General features: G+C 38.1%; 1 protein-coding gene across 1 annotated transcript in view; it reads left to right on the top strand.

The window, feature by feature from the left end:
- The window catches only part of LOC102260627 (transmembrane protease serine 11E), an 80,088-nt gene that overhangs the window by 34,044 nt on the left and 30,992 nt on the right, over nucleotides 1-15,052 (top strand). Inside the window, exon 2 of the mRNA XM_005868892.2 lies at nucleotides 693-784. Within this exon, the coding sequence (XP_005868954.1) occupies nucleotides 777-784 (8 nt within the window). The 5' untranslated portion in view covers nucleotides 693-776. The remainder of the gene's footprint in view (nucleotides 1-692; nucleotides 785-15,052) is intronic.

Here is a 15,052-nt window from a genome sequence, read left to right as displayed (position 1 = left end):
ACTGGACATGTGTCTATTCTTGTTTGTCCAGTCCCTTCCCCCAGGATCTGCGGAGAACAGATCTGGAGCGTGCTAAACTGCAGTTTTCTGGTACAGCTGTACAAAAGGCATGCTTATATTATCTGGCCTTCCCTTTGCTCCTTTCCTGTTAATTAATTAATTACTGGGTAAATTACAGCAGTATCATTATGACACATAATTTTCTAATCTGTACTATAATTTTCAATGATTGATTACAGTCAATACGAAAGGAAAATTTTCATTATATGCATGGTAGAGTGGCAAGCATGTCAGACTAGTTAAAAAACAAGCAACAAAAAACGAGCATTCATCCTGGTTTGGTGGCTCATAAACTATGTGATTTTGACCAAGTCATTCAACTTAAACCTCAGTTTCGTCATTGGAAACACGAAGAGGCTGAGCAAGATGGTTTTAGAATTTCTTTCTAGAGTTAAACATCTGACTTTTTGAAATATTCAGATTTACGTTAACACTTTTAAGTTAGAGTCTTAAGATAATAGTTTTTAAATTTCCACTCCTAGAAAGTATTTATAAATTATTTATGTTCTCTAGCTCCCTATAACATCTGACTTTGTCCTACTATTGCACAAACAGTTCCCATCATACTAGCCATGACCTGTCAGACTGGTTCTGTTTAGATCATCAGTGATTTCTTTCTTCACCTCATCCAGCCCAGGAAGTTGCTGATAGAGGCTGGATGCATACACTTGACTACAGACCGCCGTCTCCACAGGACTCTTCCTTGCTGGTCAGAAATGCATCCGTGAGTTCCTTTTTTTGTCTTAAGTTAGCTTGTAGTTTAAAATGAGACATAAACCACACCAAGAAATATATAGATCTCTGGTTTATTTTGCTTAACATAAAAAATACTTTTTATATTTAACATGAAATTACATCAAGAAATAGATTTCTATTCTTTCTGTATTTGGTTTTCTTATTCTCTAGTGTCCTATCCAAAAATGTTTTTCTAAATACTTTCAGAAGAGGTCAACAACAGATAAAGGTATATACTGCTTGAACAGCTGTCTTTTAGTTGTTTGGTTTGTTTGTTTGAAGAAGAAAAGAACACATTTTTAGCTTGGGCTAAAAGAATATGTTTTAGCTTTGTCTTATTGAGAAAATCATGCAGATCCAAATTACCTTTATTTATCTAAGTAAATAGTTTAACTTTAAAAAATTATACATGTCTTAAAAGAGTGAGAAATAATTTAAAAGACATTATGACTAGACTATTATAGCTGGATTTAAAAAATAAATCTAATGATGTACCTGCCCACAATCAACTTCTCTAATAGATAAATCATAATTATTTTGGGGTTGTTTTCTTTCAAAGATAGAAATGAAACATTATCCAGGTTTCAGTGTATAAATTTGGACTCTAAAAATAATTTTATCTTTAGATTAAAATTTTATTTTTTCTGGTTGATATATCTTTCTGGTTGGTATATCTTTTATTGAGAATGATTTCTACTTTGAGAAGAGGGCTCTGTCATTGATAGAGAGTTCTACATACTTGTCACGAGAAGTTTAATACTCTTCTATACATGTTCATGGAGAAACTAAGAGCTAAAGACACTACAGATTTAGTCAGATTTTTCAAAACTCCCTGCCTTTGCAAGTACTTCTCTATAGTCCTTGATGGTTTTATGTCCTACACCTTTTGCCTGCATTGTCTTTAAGAATATTACCATATAAAAGAGTGTTTTATTTAAAGTTAGAACCTCTATCAAACTCAAGATATCCAATAGATTTCAGGTTTGTTCTATGTTGGGTGTGAATGAGTCTGGAATTTGTGTAGAGGAGCTATGGGGGTGTGTGTATTGGAGTAAACTTTTCTATGTATAGTCTCTAATTTGAAGCAAAAGATGTACCTATTTAAATCCTGCTTCAGAGGAGATGGAGGTACATCTCAAGGAAAAAAAAGAAAGGTGAACAAAATACCATCCTGATCTAAAAAGTGAAGCATCATGTTTGAGTTGACCTTGGTGATGTTAAGAGAATAGACTAGAGTGAGAAGGGATTAAATTTACTATGCGTGTTTGCTGGAGTAAGTGTACCAACAGCAATGCTTGCATGAAAGAAATATGATTGAAATACTAGGATATATGTAGGCAATTTCTCTTTAAGAACATTGATTCATAACTGGGAAGTCATATAAGAAACAGATGGAGCATTTTATTAAATGGCACGTTCCTCTTTAGTCAAATTTCTGATAGCTCCCCCCCTCCACTCTACTTGTTCTAAATGAGAATCACTATTTTTGAATTTAAGGGTAAGAAGAAATTTAGACCATGTAAACATTCTTTTTATGCTGCTGTTTCCCCCAAATTCTTATTTTATACTGTTTTTTAGCATAAAGAGAACTTGTGAATTTTATGAGGAAACACCCATAGCAGAAAGTTAAAGAAAACTTTATCAAGAATAAGTTTATAGGAAAGAGATTTGTGTAGAGAAGAAACTACTTATTAATACAGGGATGGGCAAAAGTAGGTTTACAGTTGTGAGTACATGAAACAGTTTATTCATATATTATTATTTATTAATTATTGTATTATTTTCCATATGAGCAACTGTAAACCAACTTTTTGCCCACCCCTGTATATATATTGATGATGGGGATACATGCTGACTGTATTCACCAGCAACCACTGATAAGAATTACAGGTCAGCAGACAAAATTTATAAACATTAATATTTACACACATTTAAATAGATGAAGGTGAAATGAGTCATATTTAAATTAAACATCATGGATAACTTTAATTTTTACTCAGTGGGATATGACTGTCTCTCAGTGTGTGGCCCATGAACTTCCTGCATTAGATTCACTGGATATTTATCAAAAAAAGAAACATCCAGTTCTCATTTCAGAAATTCTAACAAATCTCTGGTTGAGGCATGGGAAATGTATTTTTTTAGAAGTTACACAAGGTAATTCTTATTTGTACTAAAAGTCTGAGAAGAATTGATACAGTGTAAAGCCATAAAAAAAGAGAAAAGATGGTAAGATATAAAGAAATTAAGGCAGAAATGAAATCGGTCATCTTTGAAAGAGGTAGCCCTTTTTAAAAATTTAAATTGGTATAATTATATCATAATGGGAGGTGCTATTTCCCTAGTCACCTTTCCCTTCTAGGGAAAAGAGCACTCATTTATGCAACATAGTGATGATTAAGCAGGAGAAGATAATTTAAGGGGACATGGGAAACTAAAGAGAAGCTACTGACATTATTTGGGTAGTTTGTGTAAAACAGGGAGGGTGGTCATTTTCGGATTAAAAATCTGTTTGTTTACAGGGAAAACCTTGACATAAAACTCATCTAGTAATATTCCCCCCTGAAATTAGTCAATAAATAGTGATGCTGAAGGGCCACTCTATTGAGAGTTAGGTCCAAGGTTGCTATAGGATCGTGCTCCAAGCGTTTAACGCTGGGCCTCACTTCTCCTTCAGCCAAGATCAGTCCTGGTCCATGTAACAGCTTGTAGTAAGTTCTCATTGTGTACCCAGTTTTGCGTGGAAGAAACTATCTGTTGAGCATCTATTATGTATTATACACCTTGTAAAATGGTACCTCAATTAATTTGGACAATACGTTGAGAAGCAGTTACTGTTGATCACTGTTTTCAAAGATGAAATAACAGCAGCTCAGATTGTCCAGAGTCAGTTAAGTGTTGAATCTAGAATCTGACCTTGGCCTTTCTGGTTCTAAAGTCTACACTTTTCTATTGTAACACATTGTCTATCAGGGGTGGGGACTTAAAAAAAGAGTATTTGGAAAGTTTGCAGTCTAACAGGGAATGGAAAACATGCACACATGCAGATTCATACATGGAGAAAATGTATGTGTAGGTATACCCATACATGCCTATACAGTGTATAGGCAAAGAAACAGATCATATACAGATTAATGTGAAACAATGCACATATATGCTTAAGAAGGAAGGGTTTAAAAATATTTTAAAGAGTGCGTGAACTGCCCTTATTTAATATTCTTCAAACTGTCTTTGTATTTAAATAAGAACATGACCTAACTTTCTCAACCTATCTCAAAGGCGATCAGTGACTGAGAGTATAACACTTCAATTACATCATCCCCATTTTATAAAAATAATTACAACATTTGCTATTGTGTGAAAATCAAGTTCATCTTAGTGCAGCATTTCATGGAAGGAATTCATCAGTCACTATAACTGCGTAATAGACCTTTGTTATTCTTTCATTGCTGTCTGCTTTCCTTCAAAAGTATGTCATTGTGTCACTATAAAGAGGGAATAAATAGAAACATTCAAGAAGAAGAAGCGATATTATTTGCCTAATACGTGCTTCAATATCAGCAGAGGTCCATAAGGTTTGTAGTGCCTGAAACGCTAGTGCTTGGGAATGAGGTGAGTTGGGCAGATGTGGAGCAGGTCTTCCAAGATGGTCAGTGCTGAAATGGGTACTCTGGCTGCATTTCTTGGCTTTGTCAGGGTTAGGATTTAGAAGAACTCGACTAAAAACTTCTCAAAGCATACTTCTTTGGACAGATTTTCAGTGAAGATGGTGAATGAGAATTGTGATGAATGCTCTCAGTTTCCAGCACAATTTAATAGGTTTAGAAATGAGTGGATTAGAGATTAGGAAAATTTTAAGAGGTTGAGAAAGAAAAACAGGCTGCAGAGACACCAAGTCATGCCAGAACCGGCAAGCACAACCTTCTCCCAGGCATATGTATCACCTGCATGGTTGGGCAATTTCTGAGATTTTTAGAATACTAACTCTGATGTGGTAGAACTAAGCTTCGGGGAATTCAAAGTACCATACAGTCACCATTAAATGCTATCTTGCAACTTTTTATCTCAAGTTGTCAGATGATATCTTTTTTTTTGAAGCTGCAAAAGCTATGGAAAGATTTAGCACTTTGTTTAAAGTCAAACCATGAGTCAGTGCAGAAAAAAAAGGAATTGTTATCATTTGTTTCACATGTACTATGTTCCAACTATTTTTCTAAAATATCATGCACATTTAATCTTTATAGTATGGTTATAGTATTATACCCATTTTACATATGAGGAAACTGAGATTCACAGGTACCATTATTTGCCCAAAGGCAATAAATGGCAGACCTGGGAATTAAGCCAGGTCTATCTGACTCCAAATCTATGCTCTTTTTACAATGCTATACCCTCTTCACAATGTCTCCTTTACCTACTTAGGTGGTTCTACTGCTATGCTGATTTAACTGTCTTGTGTGCTACTTGGATTCAAAATGTGGATGTTCTTTTTATGATCCACCCCAGGCTTTAATTAGCATAGATACAGAGGCGGTCTCTTCCTTACCTGCTCACACTCTTTACTGCATCCAGAATTATCAGAAAATGTCCCTCAAGTAATAGCATAGTGACCTTTATTTTTCCCTCTCACTCCACTTTTGAGGCTGGTAGACAGGAAGCATTGCTGTCTGCATTCTATAAGGTAAGGGATACAACCTTCAAAGATTAGGTAATTTGCATGTGGTCACAGGAATATTGATCAATATTAGAGATAGAATCTGTCCTCCCGGTTCACCTGTACATTGAGTCCAATATTTTCAAGTAGAAAAGTTAAATTAGCACTGGTGTCTACATGCCCCAGAAAATACTGTTATTATTATTATTACTATTACCATTTGGATTCATATAGAAGTATATGGCCGTTTAAAAATTAGTCATTGCAAATTAAAAGCTTGTCAGGTCACATTTAGTAAAATTCAGAGAAGGTACATATAGTAAGAATACATATATTCATATGTAAGTATCCTATATAATAAAGATGTAATATGCAAATGGTTGTTATGCTGTGAAGTGTAATGACTGGATCACAGATCAGCAGGAGGGTGGGGAGCAGTGACCTACTGGCTACAAGTGGGTGGCAGAGAGTTACAGGACGGGGAAGGGCAGCAAGCAAGCAGGAGATGGAGAGCTACAGGAGAGGGCAGGGCAACAAGCTATGAAGGGGGGCGGGGAGAGCTACAGGAGGGCAGGGCAGCAGGCAGAGAGCTACAAGAGGGCAGGGCAGCAGGCAGAGAGCTACTGGAGGGCGGCAGCGAGCTACTGGCGAGCTACTGGCGCACAGATTCGTGCGCAGGGCTACTAGTTTATATATAATACTAGAGGCCCGGTGCACAAAATTCATGCACTCAGGGGGTCCCTCAGCTTGGCCTGTGCCCTCTCACAGTCCAGGAGCCCTCGAGGGACATCCTTAGTGCTGCTGTGGAGGTGGGAGAGTCTCCCGCTACCACTGCTGCACTCACCAGCCATGAGCCCGGCTCAGGGCTTCTGGCTGAGCAGTGCTCTCCCTGTAGGAGTGCACTGACCACCAGGGGGCAACTCCTGCATTGAGTGTCTTCCCCCTGGTGATCAGTGCACATCATAGCAATTGGTCGTTCCGCTGTTTGGTTGCTTTGCATATTAGCCTTTTATTATATAGGATGATATTTTCTTTACACACAATTCCTACTATATATATATATAAAATTTGGTACCTATCAACAACCCTATGAGGCAGGTAATGCTAACATTATCATAATTTTACAGATAGGAATATCAAAAGCTAGGAAGACTGAGACTTCCACACTTTTGAGTCAGTGATTGATGGAGTTGGAGTTTGAACATACATGCTCTAACTGCATTTCTATACTTTTTAGTACTCCCTGCTGCCTCCACCACATCATGAACCCTGGAATCACAAGGGATCCCTTGATTAAGCAGAGCTAACTTTCCTTGTTTCAACAATTAGTTTAATCTCAGTGTCTCAATTTTCCTAATCAAGAGAATACCAGAGATTACAAATAATATATCCAAAATATTACAAACCAATCTTTCAATCTATACAATACATTGAAGCCATGGCTAAGCACTTGTACATATATTACTGGATTCAAAACAAAGAGAGATTAGGGCTTCATAAGTAGAGTTCTAAATCCTTACACTAAACTCTACACTTCATGGCTGACCATTGGCCTGACTCATAGATTCTTAGAGCAGACAGGTGCAAAGATGAGTGGTTTTCCACATTTTCTTTACCAGTTGAATCCCTTTTGCACATAAGGCTAATGCAAAGCCCTGTTGTATGGAGCAGAGTTGCTAGGGGTGTAGTGGGACTAAGGCTTTGAGCCTCACCTACTCTATCTCCTTATTCCCCCAGGAACACATAAAGCAACTTGGGGATATTTCATCCCACTTTAAAAACTAATTTATTTCTCATTATGAAGGAGGAATAAGGACACAAAGCCAACATTTGTTGAGCATTTACTGTGTGCCTGGCAGGATGCCAATTACTCTTTTAAGTGTTATTTCATTTAACCCTTAGAAGAACCCTATACTTAGATCATTATCTCCATTGGTAGACTTGTAAAGGTAATTTGCTCAGAGCCACCTAGCTATAAGAGGAAGAGCCAGGACTAAACCCAAGTTTCTGATACTACAGCACAGACCATTATCCACTAAGGGAGAAAATGGAAGTCATTTGTTTAAAGTCCTAGAGCTTGTCATGATGAGATCCTCAATGGAAACTTGATATCCTGACTTATTAGTATTAGATGTATTACTTGTATTTCAAACTTATGCTGCAAGAGAATATTAAGTAAAAACATTTTTGTCATCTCATATACAGAAATTGAATGAGAATTACTAAGTATGTTTCTTGATGTCCTTTTTTCCCAAAGATAGTTACATAAAAATAGTATTTACCTGATTGCAATTAACCTCTTTTATATATTGTAAATATATTAAATTTATCTATGAGTAGCCAGAAATCTAGGGTAAAGTGGCTTTAGTGTATGAAATGTAATTTTATTTCAGTTTCATGTAAAACAAGTCTGAAGGCAGGCAGATGATGGCTAATAGGGAGGTTCACAGAGTAATTAGGAATCTAGGCTCCTACTGTCATGAGGTCCCGCTGGCATAAACTTATATCCTCCAAATCATGGTTCAATATGGTTGCTGAGCTCCAACTAACACATGTATTTTAGCTAGGACATGCACATTAAGATTCTAGCCATAGGAACAGAGATTCCATTGGTCAGAACTTATTTAAATGGAGACTCCTATGGACAAGGGACATTATTCTATTTTCCAGGAGGCCCAACCCCAAATCAAATATTCTATTATTAAGGAAAAAAAACAAATATTTGGGATAGGCACCTGTGAGTTTCTACCATAGTCATGTTAAATTTAAATGATGAGAAGAATATCATCATTCAAATGTTGTGGTAAACAGTAGGCAGGTGGCTATATGGGTCTGAAGTTTAGACATCAGCATACACATATGAATTAAGGCCGTGGACATTGGTAACTGAAAATATTTGGTTCTGTTGGATAAAAGAATACTTTTCTTATAATATTATGGTATTAATTTGCATAATAAATTCTACCCTATTATAACATGAATCTAAGCATATTTCACTATTTGTTATTAAAATGGCAATATTTTAGATATTAATTAAGCTAAGGTGAGTATTTAATTATCAATTTCACAAATCTTGTGTTCCATCCAAAAGTTAAGATGCAATACTTCCATATATTATGGGTCAGCAATTGGGGAAGGAAGTCCATTAGTCAAGAAATCTCATTTTTGGAAGAATAATATAAGTATTAAAACAGTTCATACATTTTCCAATTGTCTCTCCTTACAAAGTTAATTCAGATAGGATTATATATAGAAATTTCTAGATAATCTGGAGGATTCTTAGTGTATGGCTTATAGTGTTTACCAGGGAAACAGCAACCTGGAAGACATCACAGGGTCTTAGCTCATGTTCCCACTGACACATTCCAATTTTAAAGCCCTTCAGTGGGTTATGTAAAATGGAATTTTATGGTCTACAGATTTTAAAACTGGTTTAGGATTCATGTAATAAAGAACTTTTATGTCTTCTTCATATGTATGATTCTTGGATTATTTCAAATGACTTGCAATCTCTTATTTTGAGCATTCCAAATTATCTGGCATATAGCTAATAAAAAATAATGCACTTGAAATTTATGTTAAAGCTTATTGTTTAATAAATGATGAGTTTTAATTATATAAATATTAAGTTTTTCTAGGTTATTAGGCATGAACACTAGCTTTGGTAAAAATTAGAGAGCATCTAGATCAGTGATTCCCAAAGTGGGCGCTACCGCCCCCTGGTGGGCGCTGCAGCGATCCAGGGGGGCGGTGCTGGCCACAGGTGCATTTGGGGGCGATGAATAACTGTAAGGGGGCGGTGAAAGCATAAAAGAAAGAAGAGAAGATTTAGAAAAATTGATTTATGTATTCCGCTCATAACGCTTAATTTTTCTTTGAACAACGTACTGGACGTTGGCTCGGTTCCCGCATACTCCCTCACTTGCATTGAGGTATGTGCAATTGCGCACTGCTACTGTTCTCGTGGTGCCACTGAATTGCCGTTCCAAAACACGTGAGCACTATGAGCATTGCTGCGGGCAACTGCCACTTGTGCGATTGGTGGATCGCAAGGCCAAAGCCTGGAACGGCAGCGGCAGTACTGGCTACTGGCAGTACTACCAGCAGATTTGGGAGCACGCTATGAATCAGGAGATTTCCCGTAATTATTACGGGAAAATTACGGCCGTAATATAACTCTAAGTTAGATTGTTGTGATATTGTGACAAGTTAAAGTTAACTAACAAATAGTGCGACTATAATTGGTGAGTATTATTTATTTATTTTGTAATAATTATATGCACTTTACAATTAATAATATCATGTTTATAATGTATTACCTTTCGTAGAAACATTAATACGTATATCTTTCTGTTTAATTGCTATTAAAATTTAAAAAAAATTAATTTCCAGGGGGCGCTGAGTAATATTTTTTCTGGAAAGGGGGCGGTAGGCCAAATAAGTTTGGGAACCACTGATCTAGATAAACTAAAATCGCCATTATATTTTTTAAAAATGAAGACTATGAGAGCACATTCAACATCACTCAAGTTAGGGGTTAGGAGATGCTGGCATTTATGATATTGAATATGATAGATTTATCACCTGAGAAACTTAGGATTTAGATGAAAGGGCTTAATCTTTAAATGAACCCTTAGGACTAAGACACAGGTAATTAGTCATCCAGTTCAGAGTTATTTCCACTATATCATGCCAACTCTTATAGGAATTATCTAGACAAAGTCACAAGAAAGACTTGGTAGAAAGACATAACAATGCAAAAAGTTAATGAATGAAAGTCTGTGTTATATATTAGCAGCCTCACGTGTCTCTAGCTCAGGTTTCTCAATTAGTTTTCTTGTGACAGACTTGCCATGACATACTCACAAATTCCCTATTAATTCTTATTTTTATTCCATATTCTTAAGTGTGTATAATTCCCTATGATGAGCTGCAATGGCACTCCTTGTCAACATTTCTGTGGGAAACTGCTGCTTTTAAATGGTATTTACTCAGATCATGCCAACTTACTATCTTGAACTGGAAAGAGTTTGAGGAAAGAAAACAAATGTATTAGTGGAGTTAAGGGTTAAATAGTTTAATTTATAAGTCTATAAATGAATAACTAATTACTTAATAATATCTTTAAATTTTTTTTTGGGTCCCATCTATCTATGACTGTAAATTTCTAGAGGTTACAGTGTCAACTTAAATTTCCTATGCTGTACCATCTCTGGTTAGGAACTTAATAAAAACCTTGATGATAACATAGTGGAGATCAGAGACATTCCTTACTGTTGAGTTGCCACTAATGCTTATATAGAACATGTATCTAACAAAGTCTGATGATATCAGGTGCTATCTTCACAACTTCCTGTTAAACTAGGTGGGAGGAAAGATTATCACTGTAGTTTTATGGTTGGTTAAATATAGGCATGGTTAAGCTATGGGTTTTGCCTAAGTTAAAGTTTAATGAGAGGTAGGGTTTTCTGTCATTCACAACATCTACTCTAATAAAAGACAAACATGCAAATTGACCGTACCTTTGCTACACCTTAAGCCACACCCACCAGCCAATCAGAGCGACTATATGCAAATTAACCCAACCAAGATGGCGGCCAGCAGCCATGAAGCTAGAGCAAGCAGGAGGCTTGGTTGCCCCAATGATGGAGGAAGCCAAGCTTCCCGGCTCTGAGCTCCACTCAAAGCAACAAAGTTTCAATTATAGAAGGTAAATAAACCCCAGAATAAAAAACAAAAAAACAAAAAGAGGAGAGGCTGGGAGCTTCCATCCCCGGGGAGCTAGGCCAGCCTAAAAACGGCCCTCAGCCCCTTACCCAGACTGGCCAGGCACCCCAGTGGGGACCCCCCACCCTAAAGGGGGGGTGGCCAGCTGCAAACAGCCATCAGCCCTTCACCCAGGCTGGCCAGGCACCCCAGTGGGGACCCCCACCCTGAAGGGGGTGTGACCAGCCTGCATACACCCATAAGCCCCCCACCCAGGCAGGCCAGGCACCCCAGCGGGACCCCCACCCTGATCTGGACACCCTTCAGGGCAAACCAGCCAGCCCCCACCCATGCACCAGGCCTCTATCCTATATAATAAAAAGGTAATATGCAAACTGACCCTAACAGCAGAATGACTGGCAATGACTGGTCACTATGACACACACTGACCACCAGGGGGCAGACGCTCAATGCAGGAGCTGCTCCCTGGTGGTCAGTGCGCTCCCACAGGAGGAGCTCTGCTCAGCCACAAGCCAGGCTGACGACTGCCAGTACAGCAGTGGTGGTGGGAGCCTCTCCTGCCTCCTCAGCAGCGCTAAGGATGTCCTACTGCAGCTTAGGCCTGCTCCCAGCTGGCAAGTGGACATCCCCCGAGGGCTGCCGGGCTGCTAGAGGGATGTCTGACTGCCAGCTTGGGCCCGATTCCCCAGGGAGCGGGCCTAAGCCAGCAGATGGACATCCTCTGAGGGGTCCCAGACTGCAAGAGGGCATAGGCCAGGCTGAGGGACCCCCACTGAGTGCACAAATTTTTGTGCACTGGGCCTCTAGTTTATTATAAACTTCCTGCTGTGCAAAGCAATACTATGTTTACTAAAAACTTACTACTGTAATAAGCAACACTGTTTTAATGTCTATGATTTCAATCATCTTTAGATACTTTGTGAAAATACCGTAAGGAGCCATTTCAATAATGATTAGGGAAGTGTTGTCAGACAAAAAATATAGAACTTGGTATCTGAATGATTTCACACTGCTTTGCCCCATATCATATTGCTTTTACTGAATAGTAATTGATGCCATTTGTTAGAATTGAAGGACAGTGTAAGAGTATTATAAAACAAATTTTTGTTTCTGTGCTAAGAATATCTTAAAGGACATATAGTTCATTACATTATATAGTACTAGATGCCTGATGCACAAAATTTGTGCATGGTGGGGGGGGGGTGTCCCTCAGTCCGGCTTGCACACTCTCCAATCTGGGACATTCCTCTCACAATCTGGGACCGCTGGCTCCTAACCGCTCACCTGCCTGCCTGCTTGATTGCCACTAACCAGTTCTGCCTGCCAGCCTGATTCCCCCCTAACTGCTCCCCTGCTGGCCTAATTGACGCCTAACTGCTCCTCTGCCGGCCTGATCATCCCAAACTTACCTCCCCTGCCGGCCTGCTCACCCACAACAGCCCTCCCCTGCCGCCCTGATCACCCCCAACTGCCCTCCCCTGCAGGCCTGATCTCCCACAACTGCCCCCCCCTGCCCGCCTGATCATCCCCAACTGCCCTCCCCTGCCAGCCTGATTGCCCACAACTGTCCTCCCCTGCTGACCTGATTGCCCACAACTGCCCTCCCCAGCTGCGACCCACCTCCTCTGCCGGGCCCCGCCTCTGCTGTGTGTGCAGCCATCATGTGATGGCCATCATGTGACAGCCATCTTGTGATGGCCATCTTAGGGCGTGATGCATGAGGGCGTGATGGCCATCTAGGCTATTATTAGTATAGATTCTTTTTATGAGGAACTGAAAGAATTGTATTGCTTCTGAGCAACTGCTCAGTTTTTATCTTATGGGTGCCATGAAGACTATACCTGACCAAAGTTTGCTTGTTTGCTTTTTTGTCCAGAGAGCTATAAATGCTGTGGCTTGACTTAAGGAAATGTCTAAATGGGAATTATGAAATATAGTTTTAATTCTATTCCCATTTTATCTTTTCACTTACATTTTGCTTTATTCTTATATCTCTAAAGGTAATTTAATACCATATTTTATATAGAATATATATAAAATCTATCTTTATATAAAATCTCCTTATAAACCACCTTAATCCAGTGTAGAACAAGGTAGAATACAAATAAAAACATTCATAATAAAAACAATGAGTTTCCCACCATTAAATTGGTGTTGTAAAAAATCAAATGGAAACAGTTGTCTAGTAATTAGACTCCCACCTTGTTATAATTATAACTTCTCTCTGAGAACTACGTATTCATAGTTATTATTGTAGGGAGTGCACACAAAATTCAGTCCAAGGACCAGGTTGATGATATTAGACACTTTATAGAGGTGTTTGTGTAACTGTATAGACAGGGCAGAATATGTTTTTTGCAATTTTTTTTTTGTTTGTATTGTTTTTAAAAGTCAGTGAAAACATAATCCAGACACACATATACAAACTTTTAGTTGTTTTTTTTTTTTTTTGGTGAATCCTCATCTGAGGATATTTTTCCATTGATTTTTAGAGAGAGTGCAAGGAAGAGGAGGAGGAGAGAGAGAAAAACTCTGATGTGTCAGAGACACATCGATTGGTTGCCTCCAGCATGCACCTTGACCAGGACTGGGAATTGAGCCTGCAACCTAGGTATGTGTCCTTGACTGGAATTGAACCCAGGACCCGTCAGTTTGAGGGCCAACACTCTATTCATTGAGTCAAACCAGCTAGGGCCAAATTTTTAGTTTTATCCTGGATATTTTTATAGTTGTACTGTAGAAAGTATAAAAAAGATGGAAGATCTCACCAATGCCTTCTGGTAAGAAAAACCATCAGAAGGATTTGTGTGGATAGGACAAGGAGGCACAATCCAATGAACTAAAGAAATAAGCTACAGTCACCATAAAAAATAAATTATATTTTAAATCTTAAGCACTGACATAGGGAATTAGCAATATCATAAGGGACTATATTGTTACTTTATTGTGGTATCTTTCATTATGCTTTTGTCTAGATATTATAACATACAGACATTCAGTGATCTCAAATAATATGTGTCTCCTGAAATTAATGTCTTTTTATTTGTCCTTTTATTTGCATTTGTCACTTTTTGTACTATGATAGTAGTTTATAGTAGGTAGATCAAATCAATTTGGATAATCATATATTTTAAACACAGATAAAATAGAAACATTAACCAAAGCTTCATTATTATATAAAGTGTCTTATGGAAATCAGGCTTACTTAAATAGCAATTATTCTTTACAATGTCTGACCTGTCTTTCTTTGTGTGTCATATTCCCAGTTCTTTTCCAAGTCTATGGCAGACCAGAGTGCTTTAAGAGAGTTCAAAACCCATATGTGGTACTGACAAATGGTTGATTCAATTTGTTTAGTCAACTTTAATTCCCTCTGGGAACATTCCTTGAGCATGTGCTCAGAGAATATAGAAATAAGTAAGGATTAGACCCTATCCTCAAAGAGTTCAAAATGCATACTTAGCTGTGATATTCAGAGATGGGGATGAATAAACTTAGCTGAAGTGAATAGATGTTTTGAATTGGCTCTTAAATACCCACAGGCTTTTATGATGCAGGCAAAGAATAGATTCTATGTGAGAACATTATTCAGAAACTCAGAGGTAAATAAAAAACAATTGCTAAAGACTTAACTGGCAAGTAGTCTCATTTCATTTTTTAGACAATATGCATATATTACTAGATGAAAATACTAGTAAAATTAGACCCAGTGGTCAGAGTGGACCATCCATATTACAACTCCTCAGATCCATAAGGAACACACTCAGGGGGCAGACTCAGTGAGCACCAAAGCCCCACTGAAGCAAGTCTTGCCCCAGAAGGGTGTCTCCAGCACAGAAGTTCTCCCACTGCAGACACAGCTGATTCTCACAGCCA

The sequence above is a fragment of the Myotis brandtii genome, unplaced genomic scaffold, assembly GCF_000412655.1.
Source record: "Myotis brandtii unplaced genomic scaffold, ASM41265v1 scaffold28, whole genome shotgun sequence".
Taxonomy (NCBI): domain Eukaryota; kingdom Metazoa; phylum Chordata; class Mammalia; order Chiroptera; family Vespertilionidae; genus Myotis; species Myotis brandtii.
The sequence above is the reverse complement of the archived record's forward strand: the minus strand, read 5'-3'. Positions and strand labels throughout refer to the sequence as shown.